The sequence below is a fragment of the Sinohyriopsis cumingii genome, unplaced genomic scaffold, assembly GCF_028554795.1.
Source record: "Sinohyriopsis cumingii isolate HCF-2022 unplaced genomic scaffold, ASM2855479v2 utg000160l, whole genome shotgun sequence".
Taxonomy (NCBI): Eukaryota; Metazoa; Mollusca; class Bivalvia; order Unionida; family Unionidae; genus Sinohyriopsis; species Sinohyriopsis cumingii.
This window is the reverse complement of record NW_028315873.1, coordinates 12,330,043-12,353,297: the sequence shown is the minus strand read 5'-3', so window position 1 is coordinate 12,353,297 and position 23,255 is coordinate 12,330,043. Positions and strand designations below refer to the sequence as shown.

The following is a 23,255-nucleotide window of genomic DNA, read 5'->3' as shown; positions in this document are numbered from 1 at the left end:
TATATTTATAGGTATAGCATATACATCAATATTTATAGGTATAAATTTAGGCGCATCATAGTAGACACAACTGGGGTGAACAGACTAAAATACTGACTGAAAACCAGTAGCTTCCTAAAGTACATTTTTGGGCTAGACCGCTCTGGTGGCCTACTGGTTAGAGCGTCTGCCTAGGATAAGGGAGGTTGCAGGTTCAAACATAGGCCGAGTCATACCAAAGACTTTCAAAAATGGTACTAGGGGCTGCCTTGCTAGGCGCTTAGCATACAGAGGTTAGTGTTAGCACTGGTCTACCTGGTGTCAGGATAATGTGACTGGGTGGGGCATCATGCTACATGTCTGAGGCATCATGCCCCAGTGCAAGACATCACTATAAACTGCAACACTACAGACATCGTAGCGATATGACTGAAAAATTGTTAAAGCTATGTTAAACATCCAAATCAGACACACACACACACACACACACACACACACACACACACACAAAGACACACACACACACACTGGTGAAATTATGATCCTATGGTAGAATTTTCTGTTATCAAAACTCATTGTTGATTTCTAACCCACTTTTTAAAAGAAATACAAATAGTTGTAACGTATAGGTCTATATTTATAGGTTTAGCATAAAGATGCAGAAATACGAAATACCAGAACAATTTTTAGGGTAAACAATGTTTGTTATTTTTATAATAGTTCAATGAATTTTCAAAGCACACATATGATGCTTGTTTTGTATGAATATTCATGTCGTTGTTTCAAATTAAGATATTCTTAAATCATCACGTAATTATAATTCATTGCTTTAATCGTAAAATGTCAGAACAGTGTTTAGTTTATCATAATTGGGCTGTTATAAAAGAAACAACCCTCACTTATACTCAGAATTTTTGATGAATACATCTAGAGGGAAAATAGAGAAATATGCTTTTCGTTTGTAAAAGTTGTACTTTAAGATTCATTGTGCTATCTTTCCCAATAATAATAATAATAATAATAATAATAATCTTAATGTAATGATAAATAAGAGAAAATTGTCATTTCGTTGTGTGTTTTGTTTTTTCATCATACCCTGCTTTGTGCAACTATCCCACATTTCAGACCTGGCATAGACATTATATTTACGCAGTTTATCAAAAGCAGAACGCATGTGGTTTTTATGGGAATTTCCATCCATATGTCTGTCCAAAAATCAGCCATTCACAAATTTAATTTCTGCAAGAATAACTACAGATCTCCAACATCAACAGTAATCAAACTTTATGGATGACATGCACTTGGGTTTAGGAAAAACACTACTAATTTCACAATCAAAAGGTTAAAGTTGAAGGTCACTGTTATAAGGGAAGAATATTTTCCATAAAAAAAAATTCTAGTTGAGCATTAACTGTAGTTACCAAGCTTTGTGGACAGCTTGTATATGGGGAAAGGAAGAGACCTGTACATGTTTGCATCAAAAGGTCAAAGATCAAAAGTCAAGGTATCTGAAAATGAAAGTGAATACTTATTTTCTAATAATTACTTGAGTTATCAAGTACAGATGACTTGTCCTTGAGGTTACAAAACTTGTTTGATTTTCAGGCAAAAGTTAAAGGTCTTTGCTCCTGTGAAAAAAAAAGAAAAAATTCTGTCTCCACCTTCTTCAGCTACCAAACTTTGTGAATGGTTTTCACTGATGACAAAAAAGCTTACTCACTTTGGGGTTCAGAGGGGAAATATCAAGGTTTACTATAACTGGAAAAAGAAATGGTTCTGTAAATTACTTTTCCACCATTTACAGTTTACCAAACTTTGTAGATGGCTTTCATTTTGGGCAAGGAACAGATGCTTGTACTTCCTGACTTCTCCATGTTGCATAAGTTGCTACAGTTGGCAAATAAAAGAGATTCTCATAGTTTCTGGTATTTCTATGTTATATAAGCTATCTTTGGTTCCCAAAAGTATAGACACTCATAAACCACACAGAAATCTAGGGTTTGCAGTAAGTTTCTTTAATTTTCTATGTTCTAGAAACTTAACATTTCATGCTGTTAAAAACTGGCAATAAGCACATTTTTTGCTTTTTTACTTTCATTATCTAGTGATAAAGCTTAATGGGTATTGAGTTAAATATGTGCAGTTTTAGCCAAGTGCCAATACATTTTTATGACTCTTTATTATCATCAAATACAAACCATGGACACAATAAAAGCCTGCTATAAATAAAGGCAAGCTGTATTCAATACATTTCCGACAGTTACATGGTATTTATTGACACTGAAGTCATATGTACACAAATATAAACTATAAGAACAATACAGTATTTACAGACAACATGAAATAAAGGCATGCGCCTTTATGTAATTGTGTTTCCTCTGAAGCATAGTGTCAAGAATAACACTTTCTATGTTCTGAAGTTAAAAGCATAATATATATATATATATATATATATATATATATATATATATATATATATATATATATATATATATATATATATATATATATATATCTTTGAGGTTCTTTAATAGTTTATGATTTGTGGCTGAAAATGTGGAAAAGAGTTTGTTAACATGATGTAGTGAAGAATGTGTTCACAATTCCAGTATGATTGCCAACACAATTATTGTAGCATGAGGTAGTGATGTATACAATGCATACACGCTTCCAGTGTAATTGCCAACACAGTTTGTAGCATGATGTAGTGCTGTGCAGAATGTATATACACTTATAGTGTAATTGTCTCTTAGCTTGACAATGTTATGAATTAATCAAATATATATATAAAGATTTCATTGGTCAGCACATTGATGTGATGCCTTCTAATAGTGGTGTGATCGCCAATTTCTGGACATGAGGTGCAATGCATGTACACCATGTCAAAGGGAAATAACTATTCCTATCAGTAGTAACAAATGTCAGCCTTTTCCTATGTGGTGTCTTTCATGTCGTGGTCATGAATGTCATGGTTATCCTTTTAAATTATACTTTTAAAATCCATTTTGAATATCACATAGATATTTAAATATAATAGAGGTATTCATTTATCAAAACATTACAAGGTTCAGGTTTGATTTCTATGATTAGACAAACTGCTTACATATTCTTGGCCAGGCTACTTTACATGACTTGGCAAAATATAACCATGTGGATGTTGCTGTGTCATTAAACACACCCCCAAAAATTACTGAGACATTAAATAAACATAGTTCTCACATTTAAAATATAAGTTATGCATTACAGATGATGCTACTAAGTAACTCCGATAATGTTAAGTAGCATGACAACTATTTTATATAACAACATGTACCAGCATTATGCAGAGGCCTTGCCTACAGCTTTCTAAGGATGAAGACTAGATAAGTTATATTCTGTATCACTCACCTGTCTGCGACTAGAACTATATTTCTCATTAAAAATATAGGTAGACAGAGTTAAAATTTGATTACATGATTGATTGATTCAAGTTTTATTCTAGGGTGATAAAAAGTATTTCTTTTATCATTTGTGGATATGGAACTTTATTAATTTATCAGTCTATTTAATACAAATAGCAAATAAAGCAGTTATGCTTTTAATGAAAATGCAGAATTATTTAGGCTTCTTACCAATCAAGTCAAGCCTCCTTGAAAAAAAATGAGTGTGAATCATGCGTGAATTTATAAAGCTAACGAACTGTGCAGACAGTATATGAGAAGAGGAGAACATTAGGCATGTTTACCTAAGGGTAGATGTGCATGATTATTTTAGTATCTTGAGAGAGATAGTCTTGTTATATTTTGTATGCATTTAGTAAATGCCGTTTGTATATTAGTGTTTAGAGCTAATGTGTGTATTTGGTTTGAGAATACAAAAACTTACGGATTTATTTTCAGTTAGGTATTTTCACGTTTAGTTACTTAAAAGGAGTATAGCCTGTCGAAATTGATGTTATTTAGGATTTCATTTAAGATAAGGCACAGGAAAATAAAATCAAGTTGCATTGAATTCCAACGAGTCACTGATATTCAAGCTAGTGACAAGATTATGTGCAAAACTGAATGCAATATACCCATTATTTTATTAGAATCCAGTACCTGGATTTGTTAAAATATAAAATGTTAAAATGTGATCATCATATTTACAACTTGATATATATTATGGGGAATAAATAAATGAAGTCATTCAGTGATAACCAAGTGTCCTTTTTTAACACACCAAGAATTTCAAGATCACACAAGGAATATTTAATTTTTAAGTCCTCTTTAAATCTTAACCACTTTAGATACTAACAAATTTGTAAGGTTAATGAATGCTACGAAATGAAAACATCTGAAATGTTAATAAGTGCTGAAAATTTAAAAATTTAAAAGGACAATTGATAATTGCTCTAATTTGAGTCCAGCTAGGAAATTATACCAAGTTAGTTTTCAATGGCAACCATGTCCAAAGATATCAATATTAGCTCTATGTTTTGGTCATTTTTTTCCTTCACTTCAAAGTAACCAGACCCCACCAAGTGCTGTGCAAAGTATTTAATAATAGGCTGTAGCTCTTTGATTTTTTTTAATAACAATACCGTAATGTAAAGCATGGAGATATTACAATATTGCTTGTCTTTCTGACATTATTAATCATATCTCCCCTAAATGGTTTGCCCATCAATTGGCATAGTTATTTATGAAAACAAAGACAAAAAGTACAGGATGGTTGACATACTACATTTAGGTAAGATAATTTTGTCAAAACTTTTGGAGTTATAACTATGTGAATATACAAATAAATATGTAAACATATAACCATTTGTATATACAAATATGTAAATGTGTCCAGGAGACCCAGTCAGTTGGACAAATGTTTGGTCACCAAAATTATGTCTGTAAAAATGGAACAGAACAAAACCTCATTTTTCTTTATATTAAATCCAGGGCCACACGAGAAAGCAAATAAGTTAAAAATGGTGACAAACTAACTGTTGCAGACATGTTAGGATGGAAACAAAGTTTGCACTTTTGGAAACAATGGAGAGAAACCATTGTATTCATCATTGAAAATATCATAATCACCACCATTACCACCATCATCATCATTATCAATGTAATACAGACTGCTCTGGTGGTCTAAGTAGTTAGAGAATTTGCCTCCGAGGCAGGAGACGGCAGGTTTGAACCCCGACCAAGTTGTACCAAAGATTTATAACAATGGTACTAGCAGCTGCATCGCTTGGCACTCAGCATTAACATTTAAGTTTTAGGACTGGTCAGCTTTGTGTCAGAATAATGTGACTGGGTGGGACATGGTACCAAATGTCTGTGGCATGATGCCCCATTGTTAGATATCACTATCAACAGCCACACTGCAGACATTGTAGTGATATGACTCAAATTGTTAAAGCTACATTAAAATTATATCCACTTGCACACATTCAGTGTATTACATTTGAAAATAAAAATGAGATAAACTTATCATTCATCATTCACATCATATTCCTAAGCTTTATTGTCTCTCAGTCTCACAGTTACTATGACAGATAAGTAGGTATTTCTTACATTAGGTGAAAAGACATTTGAAAGTCAGTTGTACAGTAAGTTTTTGTCTCGAGTAAAACCCATCACAAATTCAAAACCAGTCTTCATCATTCAAAATGTCACCATCATGATCTTCATCAATGATGTCACTATTCTGCCTTAATTATATTATCAGTGATATTACTATTCTGCCTTAATTATATTATCAATGATGTCACTATTCTGCCTTAACTATATTATCAATGATATCACTATTTTGCCTTAACTATATTATCAGTGATATCACTATTCTGCCTTAACTATATTATCAATGATGTCACTATTCTGCCTTAACTATATTATCAATGATATCAATATTCTGCCTTAACTATATTATCAGTGATATCAATATTCTGCCTTAACTATATTATCAATGATGTCACTATTCTGCCTTAACTATATTATCAACGACATAGAAAGCAGCACATGTGAAAGACTGATGCAAAATTTTTATTTAACTTATGCACAAAAATATGTGTAGACAATGGGAACAGAAGGGTGCTGGAATGGGTACACATCACTGGATCATGTTTTCAATGCAAGTGATGTAAGACTAGGCATTTATATAATTATTTTTTCTTAAAAAGAAGAAACATATGCATACATATATACATACATAAATAAGTGCCGTTGAACATATTTGCATGTACATACATATTACAGAAAGTGTATCACAGACAGACTATAACTAAGATGAATAAATACAATAAAATAAATGGCATGTGTATAATAACAAAGTGTCTACAAACTTGTCAGATATTGCTATTACTCTAGTGTCAAGGGTGCAGATTTTGATAATTTTGCCTGTTTATTCACAACTACTGTTAGAAAAAAGTTACTTACATTTTATGTTTCTTGTGCAAAATAAAATTAGGTTTAAGAATTACCAATCTAATTATGCTGAATGTGTGACCTAAATAAAAAGACAATCTATACTGTGACTGGCCAAGGCATTAGGGATAAATTCAAAATATTCTGAATGATATCCGCTAAATTTAACATATACACATTAATACCATTTCAGGTTTGGCTGCAAAAATGTCATTCAAAAATGAAATCGTTCTTATCATCCATTTGTAAGGTGGTCATGTACAAATTTTTCAAAGGCTTAGTAACACAGCTGCTAACCGCGTCGGTGGCCAAAGTGGTTAGAGTGTCTGACTTGAATACCGGAGGTCACGGGTTCGAACCTCAGCTGAGTCATGCCAGAGACTAATAAAAAGGGTACTAGCAGCTGCCTCGTTTGACGCTCAGCATTAAGAGGTTAGTGTTAGGACTGAATGGCCTGATGTCAGGAAAATGTGACATAAAGAACTCAGCATATGGACAATGTCCAAAACTAGAATGACCAGATGTCTAGTGGAGGTGTATACTTAGTGGAGATGGCTCTGAGTGATGCTCCATCAGCTAATTAGGGTGAACCATTTGAATGAAACATGCAGTGCCCAGCTTAATTGTTTGAAGACCATTTAGATTCTTGAGAAAGCTCAAATTAACATACCATGCATATTCAAGATGGCTGCTGAGCAATCAGATTTGAGGAGAATGATCTGCCCAGCAATCAGCATAATTATTTCTTGCAACTGCAAAATTGAAACTTTAAAGCATGTTTTTAAAACTTTAAATCAAATCATATTGGTATGCCAGAGTTCTGTTTTAAGAAAGTGGTGAAACTTTTATGAAGAATATTGCCATAATGATTTTTAAATTGTACATATATAATTAGTACAATCAATTACTTCGGCTGGTGGGATATTGGAATTTATGACACGCACTAGTTCACAGGCTATAGTTCAATGACAAAGTGTCTAAAGTGCATGTAGATGCATTTAAATGTGAGGATTTTGTGTTTTGACCCCTGAGTAAAAATCTGGTAGGGGGGTGAGTAGATGACTTGGAAGGAATGAAGGGGGAATATTGTGGTACAAAGGATTGGAATGGCGATGGTGATTCATGAAAGTTTCACTAGGTTAACATTTTAAAAAATATGAACATGGAAACATGCTTAAATGATACTTGGGTCTTTTGAGAGATCATTCACATTTAAATCAAAAAACAGAAATTACTTGTCAGTGTAAATCACTACAACCTGTAAGTATTGAGCATAGTCATTTAAAAATGCAAACCTAATTATCAAATGGTTATTTCACCAAGTTGAAAATCTACAAAGCATTAATAACCTTTTAGGAAAATAATTGAAGAATTTGCATGTGTGAAGGATGAATTCAGGGCAACATAGATCCATGAGTTACATGAATCGCATTCAAACATATGACAGGACTCCTGTTTTCCTTCACTGCTGATGAGGCTCCAATAACTCTTATGCCTATCGTCACAGTAACCAGATACAACGATTTTGCCATTTCCAGCAGCAGCAATACCTTACATTCAAAACTGGTACGTATTTCCTTGGTGGGTGTAATCTTTCCATTCTTGACAGACAGGAGATGGACTGTTTTCGTACCTGGTACAGTCACAGCTACATCATCATTATCATTCACAACACAGATCTGCTGTAGGCAATATTCATATGAATCACATTCAAACATATGACAGGACTCCTCTTTTCCTTCACTGCTGATAAGGCTCCAATAATATTTCTGCCCATCGTCGCAGCAACCAGATATAATGATTTTCCCATTTCCAGCAGCAGCAATACCCTCACATTCATGTCTGGTGCATATTTCCTTGGTGGGTGTGATCTTCCTATTTTTGACAGACAGGAGATGGACTCTTTCTGAAAATGGTACAGTCACAGCTACATCATCATTATCATTCACAACACAGATTTGAGCTGGCCAGTATTGCAGTTTGTAGCTGGTGATTAAGTTGTATGACGAATCCAGCAGACACAAGCTGTGGTTGTTTAAATCCGCTAGCATTACATGACCTGAGAACAAATAGATGACACCAACATAGTCTGGTGGTTCATCATAATTACCTTTTATATCAATAATTCTATTTTGTTGAATCAGACAGTTTTTGGATGGCTTCCTGAAAACTGGACCAGGCAGATATTGATTTTTTTACTGCATATTATCTTTGCCAAACTATCCAGGCCTGCTGATGACAGTATGGACTGAACTTTGGGATTTACTTCCAACAGGACTGTAGTGGTCCCTGTCTTTGTGTACTTTTCTTGAATCTGATCCATGTATGAAGTAAGTTGTGACATCATCTTTTCTGTCATAAGAAATATCTGTGTCTCTGTTCCATATTTCTTTACTGTTTTTAGAAGTATTTGTGAATTTCGAATCGAATTGATCAAGGACTGAAATCAATTTCTTTCTTCATCTTTTTTCATCATTTCTTCCTTGTAAATTCTATTTCCTTCTATCTGCACTCTTCTCTCTAACTCATCAAGCACATCATTCAGCTTTTTCCTCAGTTCTCTAATTTCAGGGGTCATGCCATTTACCTGAGACTCAAGATACTGGACTCACTGATTTGCTGAATTCTTTTCATATTCTCAAGTATCTTCATGTGGTCAATTATATTATCTAAGTTTTTATCCCGTTGTAGCCTTGGTAATTCTTTCTTCAGATCTGAAACATGAAAACAGCTTCTGTGACTAACAATACAGCATTTTCCACAACATGCTGTGGGATGATCCTTGCAATAGAAATCAATGGTTTCCCCGTCATGTTCTGGACAGCTGAACCCCTTTGCAAGCTTCATTACATTCTGTGGATTACTAGTGAATTCTTGCATGGAAATAATAACATGATTTCGAGAAATCTTTTGCTTTTGATGAACTTCTGAGCAATGTTCACACATAGTTTCCTCACACTGTACACAGACACCTTGAGTTGGCCTTGATATGCCTGCAGAGTGACAACTGTCGCATGAGTGGTCTACTTTCTCTTTCGTATCACTTACAATTGACTGTAAAATCACATTGATTGGAAATAGAGATGCCAAATTTGGGCCAGACTTACCTTCGTGTGAAATGCTAACATCTTGCCTACAAATCGGGCACTTGATTTGTTCCAGCTTCTTTACTTTTTCATCCTGAGAAGATAAGTAGTCCTGTAAGCATTTTTCACAGAAAGAGTGCATGCACGGTAACTGTCTTGGAATCTTGAAATCACCCAGACAGATGGGGCAATATTGTTTCTCCTCAGTTTGAAAATCAGCTCTTGAAGTTGCCATGGTCACCTTCGTCCTGTTAGAAGATATATCGTTAGAATATTTGATGTATCATTATTCGTTTTCTTGTGATTAGTTTTCCTTTCCTGGTACTGCAAACTTACGTCGCTTTGAGAATATTTCTTCCTCGTCGAGTGATGGCTGATATGTACACGTAGGCGTGTGATCTTTAGGCAGGTTTTTTAACTTTACAGCATCGTCACTGTTTGTCTAGTGTACACAAAAGTTAAAAAGTTCATGAGTTTTCAACTAAGAAATGCGAACAGGTTACAGCTCAGAAGTATTATAAATCTTTGCTGTGTTTATTTAAAAACAACAGATGTCAACGTAACAGATAATATCTTTACACGGCATATATATATATATATATATATATATATATATATATATATATATATATATATATATATATATATATATGCATATATATATAAAGAAAAAATAATGTCTCTTTATTTTATAACTTCTATGGATAAAGAAGATTGAACAGAACTGTCCATGAACAACTAAATATATTAAACGAATTTAGTGATGTGTTGATAACTTTTACACTGAAAAAACACTGCTACCACCCCTTTATTATGGAGGGAATTATATGTATGTATTTTCTGTTCTTCCTTGATGCATTATTGTAAATGGCTGCTTTCATACTTCTAGTAATTATTTTTCTATTCTTAGTATTTTCTAATCTTCATTGATACATTATTTCTATTCTTCCTTGATGCATTATTTTGTTGGCAGTGCAATCCTTACAAATATTATCAAAATACTTTTCAGGCAAATATACGGATCACTCCCATACCTTTAATTTTGTGACTATATAGAGCGCTGCACTTACTGCATATACCAGAATTTTTATGTAATTGTTGAGTACCTCTTTTGTTTGATCATGCATATGAAAGTTTAGTGTTAATGTTGTTAGGTTAATTTCGACGTTAACATTCTTAGTTTACCTGCTTATGTGGCCTTGTTGTCGTAAAGTCAAGTGAATAATGGTGCGTCACTGTGTGGATCATACATTTGCCATCATCTGTTGTAACTATTCGTCGTGTGTCTGTCAGCAGGTGCTTGTAACCACTGGAACGGGCCTGATGGTCAGACTTGAAATGTTGGCATATATCATCAATATATTTAATGCTTTTGATAATTAGGTGATCTTGCATCGGATTATGTGAGCTTGTACCACTCAGGAAGTCATATTTTTAATCCAGTCTTGATTAAACTTGGAATATTATATCTGTATCACAAAATTTAGATAATAAGGTAGCTAAATTCATATCAATGATGTGAATTTGCATATGATTGGTTGAGCTTGTCTCCAATCTTGAAGACATCTTTTAATATGATTTTTAATTAAATCTGGAATATTGACTTTTTTGATCAGGCATGATAATGAGTGTCATCCATTCATAATAAAGGGGTGATCGTGAATCTGACTGGACTTTGCTAAACTTGAAATATAGACTTGTATGATTAAGATCTCCCAAAATTCCAAAAGCCAGTGAAATATATATTTATTAATAAATTGATCTTGAATCTGATTGGCAGAGTTTCTTGTCAGGCAATATTTTTGAATATATTTTGAATGTAGTTCATAAATATATTTTAAGCTAAATATATCTGGTAGGGATCAACATCCCCGTTTAAATAGGACTTAAAGCAATTTTATTTTGAAGTTGGCAAAAATGTGAAAGATCTCAGATGAGTACTGATGTTATGTTGGAAGTTTACCACTCAAGAAGATCTCAGATAAGTACTGACGTGATGTTGGGATTTTACCACTCTAGACGATATGTCTTGTATATGATATATCTATATTTTTTTGTAACTCCTAGCACATTTTGTTATTTAATTTTCGTATTTTTTATTCATGGTTGTACGCCGTACATACTATCTTTTGTTAAAAAATTGTGGACGTTACCTGACTCAGTTAAGAACGCAAAATACATAGAATCTATAAATAGATGTTTACGTATATGTTGACAGTTATTAATAATAAGACTTAATGGTGCCATTGACTTAATTTCTAATTGGCTCATGAGGTTTGATGGTGTCTGGAAAAAATTCAGTAAATTTCCATTAGTTGGGCAGCGTCACGTGAATAACCAATATCAGCATAAAATGAGTAGTGTATTGTCACGTGGTGTCTATTGTGAAATACAGTCACAGAAGACGGTGTATATAAGGAGAGAATTAAGCTATCAGATTCATTCCGATTTTGGAGTCATTCTCACTTCTTGTGTTCCTGTTCTAAGTCTGCATGCGTGTTTTATGTTGGACTTAGATATTATTCGAGAGGAAATATATTTGTTTGGGCTGTTCATTAAAAATAGAATGTGCTCATTTTGGACCATACTATTATTCTGGAACTGATAAATTATTCTTAGAAATTCTGGACAACGCCATCTTGACGACGTCACGGATCATGAAGCACATTTCCGGTTTTAAAATTTATAAGGAACTTTTCATTAATCATTAATTTAGGACTTTTCGTAGTCCTTTATAAGGATTAGTTTGGATTGACTACATAATACTGAAATTTCATCTCACATTTTCATTTGTGACTGATAATTAAATTGTTTGCTAAGTTTTATAAAACTTGTTGGATTTGCTTTTTGTTGTTGCTTACTTTGTGACCATAGATTCGTAACATGATAAAAATAGCATATGCATAAGATATCATGAGCTTGTTTCATCTTTAGATCTGGCCACTATATTTGCCATTTAGTTTTTATAGCGCTTGGTAGATATGTTTATATAATCAAAATACTGGATGAGTTTGTTCAGCAATGAACAATTATTTAAATTAATTATGCCTTTATTTTATGAAAGTATTTTTAGCATTATATAGGACAGTAAGTAATATTGGCATGTCAATTTTAGCAGATGGTTTACATAGGGTTATAATACACGAAGCTGCTTAATGAAATGATCAACTGTAGAGTTAAATAATCCTGGTGAGCGATATCAGGCATACATTGGCCGTAAGTTTAACATTCTAAGGAATAAATGGCGCACTCAAAAAAAGGAAATCTTTCGTTAAAATTCTGTTATGGTGAGTTTTGTGACTCAGTGTGGCCTCAGCTGTATAATTTTTAGGAATGATATATACATATCTATACTTATTTAAACTGCATTGTTAGTATTTTTAAAATCTTTTTTATTTGAATATATGCTATTGATAAGGTAACATTGTATGTTTGTTGTTTTCAATGGGCAGACTGTGTGTTTGACATTCTGGATGTTCTGACTGTTTATCTATCTCTCCTGCTAACGCCAAGTTTGTCTTAATAGTGCCATTAAAACTCTCAAAAACAAGGAAACCATCAGTCTCTCAGTTATCAGTTTGATTTCCACAGAATGACTAGAGGATTCCAACATCAGCATTTGCCGAATTTAGTGGATGCCTTGCACTTCGGTTTAGGAAGAGCTCTACTGATTTCACAGCTCACTGTTATGACGTAAAAGTGGTTTACACACAAATGTTAGCAAAGCACCATCTATTGTAAGCAAGCTTTGTGGAGTTTTGCACACGAGTAAGGATGAAACCTACTGAATTTTTTTGCATAAAAAATCAAAGGTCAAGGTCATTTTGCCCGAAAGAGCAATAAAGGTTTCCTGAGAGTCAATTGCTTCACCATCCACAGTTACCAGATGGGGATGGCTTGCCCTCGAGGTAAAAAGGAACAATTTTGAAGTTTAGATCAAAATGTCAAAGATCAAATCACTGTGGCTGAAAGAAAAATAATTCCTACACAAAATATGGAGTTGTCCACTGTCTAAAACTACCAAGCTTTGTTGATCAAGGCTGATTATGACTAGAAGAAGAAAATTAATTACTTGTGTTCTACACCATATACAGTTGTAAAAGTGGATGGCTGCATTTTCTTTAAAGAAGACTGTTTGAATTTGACAACAATAAAAATAAACATGGTGTCCTCACAATAACATTAGCTCTACATTGAGATAGGGAGGAAGACTAACGATCCTGAGCTGAAAAAGGCATAAGTCCCGGTCATTTTGCTTATATAAATAAAGGTTTATTAACACTTTTTTCCAATATCAAAAAACTACTTATATCAACGTTTGTGGATAATGTACACCTTAGGTAAGACATACTTTTGTTCATTTGGAGTTGAAGTTCAAGGTCACTGACGGAAAGAAGAAAAATGTATTTTTTTGCATAAAATTTTTAGATATATATGTGATAGACATGGAAGAGGCCTGGTGAAATTTGCGGTTAAATGCAAAGGTCAAGGTCATTGTGAAATCGTTATAGTGGTTTTGTTAGTTATATAGTCACTCATCTTTCTACCAATGTAACTAATCTGTTATTGATAACTGATTAAACAAATGATTGATAGGTTGAAGGGCGATGTTCAGGTGAACTTTTTTGTAATTTAGATATGAATGATGGTATAATGACCAAAGTGGAAAGAAATGATTGATACTGGTCCTCGAATCAAACAAGTTGAACCGATGTATATGTATCGAATAAAACTACAAAACTGCACCGTTTTATATGTATTTATTGATAATTCAGAACGATTTATGTTTATTAACGTCAAGATCATACATTTTGGGAAAATGATTAGATTCTGTCTATGAATTTGCATACATGTATAAAGCTAGAGAAGTATGAAGGTAGTGATGTGAATATGAAAAAAGGAGAACATTCAGGGATATATACTTGAAAACAGATGTGTACAAGTATGTTTGCAAGTCTGTAGATATGTGTGTTAATATATGTAGAGAGAGGGTTGTTAAAATTGTTTGAACTGAATAAACAGGAAACACCTGTTTTGCACATTAATGTGAAAAGACAGTAAGTTAATGCTTTGTACATGAGAAAAGGAGTAAATGTAGAGAGGATAGATAATTAGTCTCAATGTATAAAATCTAGTTGCTCAGAGTCTAGACATGCTCTGCTTTATTGTCAATTTTCGCATTAACATTTCATTTCATAAAGGAAATAAACTAGCGATGAATTGCAAAGAATTTTTTAAAAATGTTGCCAGTCAAGACATTCACAACTTTCTAAACTGAATACCACAATATATGTCAAGCACTATTGTTGACAAATCAGGACACTGACAATTTTATTCAATTATGTACAAAACTAATTTAGTAAAAACGTCATGTGCTATTTCAGTTTAATCTATTATCAGTGATACGTTTCTATTTATCAAAATATGTCATCATGATGAAGTGTATTTCCCAATTCCCTGCCGCTCCTACGAGCCCGTGTTTAATCATTTTAATTTGAGCAAATGTATATACATGTTTTGATGCAGAGGTAGTTAAAGTTACAAATATTGTATATCGCAAATATTATATAGGTGACCTACTTAGTCTGGTAAAATCTCATCCGGCTATCAAAATCATGCATGTAAAAATCGAATTAGGTAAACATTGATATCTGTCTGGATGATTATGCTGGGCACTAGTATTGGAAAGTTTATATGTAGACACTTGAAGTTTAGGAAAATGCTCTGTCCACTAATTAGGGTGACCCCATCAGGTGATCCACATGTTGACCCAGCCATGATGCATGCAGACAACTAGGAATTTGAAATGTTCCACCTGATAAATGAAATATCCCTTCTTTAAATTAAATTATGAAAATGTTATGAATATTGAGAGACAGATATTAAGATTGTAAACTGTTTACATCTGAGTTTAAAATAATATAGATAAACATATCAACGTGCTCAAATCAGTGCAATCTATAAGTATTGAGTATTTTTGTTTGAAATTGTCGTACTTATTTCGTTCATGTATATTTAATTTAATTGTTTGTTTATTGGTTTAATTTTTTTTTATTTCATTGTATGTTATTGGAATGTAACATTGAGTCCTGGACTTGACCTTCTCCGAAACTGAATTCATTTCTGTTTGACCTGATTGACTTTTAAAAAAAAATTAATTTCATTTTATGTCAACAACTAATCATAGCTAAATTAGTTTCTATGTGCATGAGTTTAATGTCAGGATTATTATTCAGGTAAACAAGGAGTAAATATGTTTATCTGAGTGAGATGTTTGGAAATTTCTAAGTGAAATTTACAGGTTATTGTGTTGTAAGTAAACAAGGCTCATTAGTTCATTCGTGCTTTAACTTCTAGCACTTCTGAGTTGTATTATATGTTGTGACCAGGAGTTTTGGGCTGGAATCCTTATTTGTTCAAATTATTGAATTCAAGTGATTACTTTCTCTGGATTCAAGTGATTACTTTCTCTGGAAATACAGAAGTGCTCTGATAAAATTCTTGTTGTCTTTCATCCTTTTTCTTACTTAATTTAAGAGCATAGACTCGTAACACAGTTGTAAAACACCTGATTACATTTACTTGTGAAAATATACACATTATTAATGTTATTTAATTAAATATCAATAATCTAACAATGTATATCTTAAGATATCAACCCATTTAAGAATAATCATTTCAGCTCAGAAACATAAAAGCTGAGCTTCTTTTCTCATCAATATTGGAAGCGTTTTCTCTTGTCTGTAAGATTTGTGATTAGAAATGAAAACAAATAGCTCGATGTATAATTATCATTTGCACAAAGCTGAAAATATGCACAGCATTAACATTCAATTTAAAAATGAAGATTTTAACACTTCACATCTCGAAAAATCAATTCCCTCAAGTCAGATGGAAAAAAAGATGTGCATTTTACCTCAGTCGATATTGGTAAAGTTTCGACTGGTCTGAATCATTTGTGACCAGAATCTTGTCATTGTCCCTTCTAATGCAAATAGCCATAGGACTATCTGGAACCCCATCAGAGATGACCTGAAGAACAAGGCCATCAGGAGTCAGCTGGTGAATGTTACTAGAACCACATCCAACAACATATACATTATCATATCTGTCTGTAGCAACACCACAGGGACCATCAAGACTTGCATGATTGTAAACAAACTTCTGGCTGCCACTTATGTCAAAACAATACAGGTTATTTGCCATATCCACGGTAATGTAGACACGAGTAAAAGATGAGTCCAGAGCGACATACGTGTATGAGGGGTCACAATGACAATCAAACTGATGACAAAACTCCTCCTTCCCTCCACTGCTGATAAGGCTCCAGTAGTATTTGCCTCCTTCAGCATATTCACCAGACACAACGATTTTCCCCATTCCAGCAGCAGCAACTCCATCATATCTATATCTCGTTGTTATCTTCTCTGTGGGTGTTATCTTCCCATCTGTGAGAGAGAAAAATTGGACTGTGTTCAGTGCCGGTAAAGTCACAGCCACCACATCAGCATCATTGACAACACAGATCTCGCAAGGGCCACATGACACTTTGTAGGTGGTCATAGAGTTGTCGGAGGAGTTCAGCAGACATACTTTATTGTTGGTATAATCTGTTAGCATCACATGACCCGAGTACAAATACACGATACCTGCATAATTAGGTATTGAATCATCATCATCTTTAATTTCAATAATTCTATCCATCTGAACCAGACAGTTTCTGGGCGAATTCATGATACGTGGAACAGGCATCCACTGGAGTTCCCTTCTGCTTATTATCTTTGCCAAGCTATCTGGGCCTGCTGACAGTATGGATTGGACCTGGCGATCCACTTTCAATAAGACTGTAGTAGTCTCTGTCTTTGCATACTTTTGTTGGATCTGTTCTAGGTATGAAGTTAGTTGTGATGTTATCTTCTCTGTCATAAGAAACATCTGTGTGTCTGTTCCATATTTCTTAACTGTTTCCAAGAGTGTATATGAATTTCTAATTGAGCTGATTAGACTTTGACAATGGTGGTTTTCTTCCTGTTTTCTTAGTATCTCTTCTTTGCAAATTCTATGTCCTTCCATCTTAATTTCGCTCTCTAGTTTATCTAGGACATCATTTATTTTCTTTCTTAGGTGTCTGATTTGATTGGTGAAGTCATTCAACTGGGACTCAAGTTGATTGATGTTAGACTCATTGACCTCGGTGAACGTTATCAGATGAGTCTCTATTTGCTTCATTTGTTCATTTATACTGTCTGCATTCATTTCCTGCAGTAGATTCGGCAATTCTTTCTTTAAGTCAGAAACATTGGCACAGTTTCTGTGACTCACAATACAACATTTGCTACAACAAGCAGCCTTGTGTTCCTGGCAATAAAAATCAATAGCCTCCCCATCGTGTTCTGGGCAGCTGAACCCTTTTGCAATCTTCATTACATGTTGTGGATTGCTCAAAATTTCGTCTACGGAAATTATTACATGATTTCTAGAAAACTTCTGATTTCGATGAACTGCTGAACAAGTTTTACACATTGTTTCCTCACAAACCACACAGATGTCTTGTGCCTGGCTTGAAATTCCAGCATTATGACAAGCATCGCAGGACTGGACTACTTTCACTTTACTATCACCTATAATCGACTGTAAAATCAAATTAATAGGAAATTGGGATGCCAAGCACGATAAGGGTTTACCTTGTTGAGAAATACGAACATCTTGCCTACAAATCGGACACTTGATTTGTTCCAGTTTCTTTAAGTTTTCCTCTTGAGACGATAAGTAGTCCTGTAAGCATTTTTCACAGAAAGAGTGCATGCAAGGTAACTGTCTTGGAATCTTGAAATCACCCAGACAGATGGGGCAAGTGTGTTTCTCCTCGGTTTGAAAATCAGCTCTTGAAGTTGCCATGGTCACCTTCGTCCTGTTAGAAGATATATCGTTCGAATATTTGATGTAATATTATTCGTTTTCTTGTGATTAGTTTTCCTTTCTTGGTACTGCAAACTTACGTCACTTTGAGAATATTTCTTCCTGGTCGAGTGAAGGCTGATATGTACATGTAGGCGCGTGATCTTTAGACTGGCTTTATAACTTTACATCATCGTCACTGTTTGTCTAGTGTACACAAAAGCTTAAAATTCACGAGTTTTCAGCTAAGAAATCAGAACAGGTTACAGCTCTCAGAAGTATTCTAAATCTTTGCTCCGTTTATGTCGTGATAAAAACAACTGCTGTCAATGTAACAGATAACATCTATATTACGGCATATATATATATATATATATATATATATATATATATATATATATATATATATATATATATATAGATGTTTGTATAGACATATGGGACAGTTTTGCTTCTCATCGGTTTCAAAATCGGCTCTTGGTGTTGCCATGTTCCCTTTCGTAGCACTACTAGATATCTCTTTATTGTATTAGGTTATTTATATCCGCTCCTTTTTGTTTGATTCCACTACAACAACTAGTCGTTCTGAATATATTTCGTTAATTTTTGAATCGACACCTGTATACGTGTAGCCGCTAGTATGATTCCCTGCTTCGGATATCAAATAATTGTACAGGTGTAGTATTAAATTTTGACCCTCGTTGAATTTTGAACCAGTCGAGTCATTTTTCAACGGCTGTGATCAACGTTTCACGTTAACAACTGACCCTGTTTCCTAATGTCCTGGTAAATAATAACCCCTTTAGGTGAAATTACCCCTTCGTTGGCCTAATGGTTAGTCCTACATGTAAGACCTCGACGCTGATATTTATGTTTGTGGCGTCTACTAAAACATATGTAATATGTGGTACGTCTTACATTATAGGACTAGCCTAGTAGGTAGAGCGTCCGCCTCGGATGCGGGAAGTCGTAGGATCAGCATCAAGAGGCTAGTGTTAGGACTGGTCGGCCAGGTGGCCATATAATATGACTGGATGAGACATCATGCTACATGTCTGCGGCACGATTCACTATATACCGCAACCCTACAGATATCGTAGCGATATGACTGAAAAATTGTTAAAGCTACGTTAAAAATCCAAATCACACACTCACACATGCACACAAACTCGGGTGAAATTATGACCTTATGGTAGAATTGTCTGTTATCAAAACTCAACGTTGATTTCTGACCCACTCCTAAAATGAAATCGAGTTATCACTCAGACAGCTGCGTGTCTTTCTTAAGTATTATTTTTTCTTTTAAGGAAACAACTGTGTGAAATAGAATGACGTTGTTCATCTGTCATTATCGTAATTCTTCTGAGGAGCTGGTAGTATGGGCTGTGTCCTGAGGTGCTGGTAGTATGGGCTGTGTTCTGAGGGCTGGTAGTATGGGTTGTGCCCTGAGAGGCTGGTGGTATGAACTGTGCCCTAAGGGGATTGTAGTATGGACTGTGCCTTGAGGGGCTGATAATATGGGCTGTGTACTGAGGGGCTGGTAGTATGGGCTGTGAGCAGCAGGGAAGTTCTACAGACCAGGTGGCTCAGATAAAATTAAGCCTCCCACACAACATTTCTCCGTACAAGCCTCAGATTTCAAAAATAAACCCTCCTGCGCAAATTAATCAGCGAAATTTCGACCCAGGATGCAATTTCAGGCATAAAAAAAAACAACAAAATTTGGGGGGGGGGGTATAGTAAGGTTTGTGTGTGATTGCAAGGAAAGGTTGTTGATACTAATTTTATCTCGCAATAAAACAATATAGTTGAAAATAAGATGAGTCCGAAAGCTAGTACAGTTGGAGAACCTCATTCTGCTAGATTAGCGCGAGAGCAATTAGCCGCATTAAAGAAGTTCATTCCGACAAAACAATTATTTAAGAGAAATGTTCGTGGTTACGAAGATATGCAATATGGAATTTCAGAAACTTCAGCAAAATGGTTGAAGCCAGTAACTAAAACAATCGAACAAACTGTATATGGTGACGAAAAAGATTCAGATGTCAGGAAACGTGGAATTCTTCTCGCGTTGAAAGGTATTGAGGAGCAATCACGAACATTACCCGATCGATTAGCAATAGCAGCAGCAGCAGCGCAACAGGGTGGACAACCTGCAATTGCCTTTAAAGTAGGTCGTAAAGGAAAAACTGGAGCAAGACCTAGAGGGAAAAAACCTGGAGGAGGACCTGGAGGAGGACCTGGAGGAGATGAATCAAAAAGGATGTTTGATATCAATGATTTAAGAGAAAATTTTACCGATGAGGGATGGGAAATAATAACAACAAACGTATCTCCTGATAAGTATAGTCTAGAAAAAATTGGTCAATTTGCGGAAGATACGTTTGTTATTCGAAATGACTATTGTTATTCGAAATGACTATTTGACTGAAATAGGAATGAGAAGATATAATTCTCGTAAAAGTTTAAGTTTATTACCGTCAATGTGGTCGATAACAAGTCCAATTTCTATCGGTCCCTTGTAGCATTCGTATATGAATCTGTGATTGTAATAACATTCTGTTCTTTCCATTCTTTTATGGACTGTAAATTTGAGATATCCCGAATTACAAATACTACCAACACGATGTTTCGTTCTAGCATTTCTGACTGCACCATCGGTAGATGCCTCGTATCCCTCGATGGTTGGATGCGATCTATACTCGTTCATGATTTTCATTGTGGGAATCGCTGATTTCATTTCCATATATGATATTCTCTTTGTTTAAATCGAAATTTGCTTTGAATCGATTAATATAATCTTCTTCGCATTTTATCACTGAGGAAGATCTTCTTTCATAATATCTTCGTAACTCACGATATTTTTTTCCTCCACAGGACAAACACAATCGAGTTTTTCCTCGAGTGCCAACTTGGCAAACTAAACACCGTTGTGGTCCTTTGCTGCCTTGTCGAATTGCGTATATATGAGCTCCACAATATTCACCTCTGCAGGATTTATCGCATGATTTTGTTGATCCGACTGTTATCCATTTACATTGCATTATATAATTTAAACATTTGTCTAAAATATAATAATGGATTTATTTGATCTTGACGAGGCAGAATATATTATTCCAGAGGTCGATCGTGCCAAGAGAGAATTTTTCGATGATGGAGCGATTCATGTTTGGTCAACTTGGAAAACTAACTTCATTGATGCCACGATGAATTTGGAGCGAGCAAAAAAGATAATCGAGCATATAAAATCTGAACACAAGGAAGAACGATTTATCTTTGGAATAAAATTTATTGCACAAATGCCCGATGATACTTGGATCATTCGCGATAAACGAGATCCAGTACGTGGCGGTAAGAAAAATGTTGTTTTTGATAAAAATTCGAAGCCGGGATTATTATTGGGAATTGACGGTCCTTATTATGCTAGGGCGTATCCATCTAGTGCTGTTGTTTATGGAATTTATCGGCTGAATAATAATCCTGATGCGAAAAATCTACCTGCGATGAAAGAATCGCCGAAAATAAATTGCGTTGCTGAGCGAGTTATCGAGCACATGAAAAACGCACGACGAGGATCTGGTCTGACTCAAATGAGATTGGATAAAATTAACACGTGGGCAAAAACAGTTGTTGATGGTGCATCGATTGACGATGTTGCTGCGTTGAGCACGAAACTTAAATTTCCTATCACGGTTAAAACACTATCGGGAGAAATATTATATTCATCGCCGTATAATTCTCGAGGAACACCAATCGAAATTGTTGATCATAATTCGCACGCATGGGCACAGTCAGTGATGATATTTCCTCGAGATCGTTCTGTTAAATTTTATCCCGTGGAATCTGGGAAAGACAATTCCGATGCCATGTTTAGGTTTATCAAACTATTAGCCAAGTCCGATCCAATATCGATTTGGTTATTTTCTAGTGAAGAAAGATACGATCAGTTTATCCTGCCACGAGGATATATTTACCGTGATGAAATATTACATGAATCAATGAGAAATATCGCGGAGAAGTATTCATCAAATCCAGATCAGTTACTGACAAATTGTTTTACTGTTCCATCTGTTGCTGCTCACGCTGCCAGAGAAAGAAATTCGTGGAAACCTACGAGAAATGAGTTTCTTAATGATATTCAACTTAGTTGTATCGAATACGGCCATGGAGGATTATGGAATACCAAGTATTATTTCGAGGATATGATTTCCGTTGACATGAGCGCGTGTTATCCTGGAAGTTTCCTTGGATATGGTGATTGTGCGGATTACTTTGCTAAATTTGGCCATCCTACTAGCGAGATGACGAGAGTTGCAATTAACGGACCATTACCTGATTTTGTTATGACCGGATTCGCTCATGTTACTTCGTTCGAGTTTGCTGAAAATTTGCATAAAATTTGTTATATTTGGTTTGGTCGGCATTTATCTCAGCGAAGATGGGTCCCTACGGTATTGTTGAGATTTATGTTGGATTCGTCGATGTTAATATCATTGACGGTAAGTGAAGCGATTATATCGTATAGAAAGCAGACCGAGGTGTGGTTGCCGACAGATTGTGAAAATGCGAAAGATATTGGAAGAAAAATTATTGGCAAATTTACTCAAGGAGGATCAGTTGATCATAAACAGACACGCTAGGTTATTTATCAATGATGCCGAGATGGATTTTATTATTGCCGATACGGTATCGCGTGGAATATTCTGCAACAGAGAAAATATTATCATTGATGGAACGAAGTTAGGTACCGTGATTAGCTATCTCGATGGAGAATCAGCGCAGTATACTCATTTGAGATCATCAATGCTCGCCTATGTAAGTATCAATCTGCTATCAATGATAAATAAATTTTCTGATATCGCGGTAAGGGTTGCAACGGATTCGTTTTATATCGATAAAAAATTTCAGTATA

The 23,255-nt window shown here is 34.7% G+C and overlaps 3 protein-coding genes across 3 annotated transcripts; all 3 read right to left on the bottom strand.

Annotated features, from left to right (window-relative positions):
* Positions 1-7,671: 7,671 nt before the first annotated feature.
* Positions 7,672-8,883, bottom strand: LOC149774799 (uncharacterized). Its single transcript, XM_089944846.1, has one exon. The coding sequence runs from the start codon at positions 8,408-8,410 to the stop codon at positions 7,754-7,756; it is 657 nt and encodes a 218-aa protein (XP_089800972.1). The 5' UTR covers positions 8,411-8,883; the 3' UTR covers positions 7,672-7,753.
* A 59-nt stretch (positions 8,884-8,942) lies between these two features.
* LOC149774798 (E3 ubiquitin-protein ligase TRIM45-like) lies at positions 8,943-9,799 on the bottom strand. The gene has a single exon (XM_089944946.1). The coding sequence runs from the start codon at positions 9,678-9,680 to the stop codon at positions 8,943-8,945; it is 738 nt and encodes a 245-aa protein (XP_089801072.1). The 5' UTR covers positions 9,681-9,799.
* Positions 9,800-14,189: 4,390 nt separating this feature from the next.
* On the bottom strand, positions 14,190-18,474 carry LOC149774797 (uncharacterized). The gene has a single exon (XM_089944819.1). It carries the CDS (start codon positions 18,341-18,343, stop codon positions 16,358-16,360), a length of 1,986 nt encoding a protein of 661 aa, XP_089800945.1. The 5' UTR covers positions 18,344-18,474; the 3' UTR covers positions 14,190-16,357.
* Positions 18,475-23,255: the final 4,781 nt, after the last annotated feature.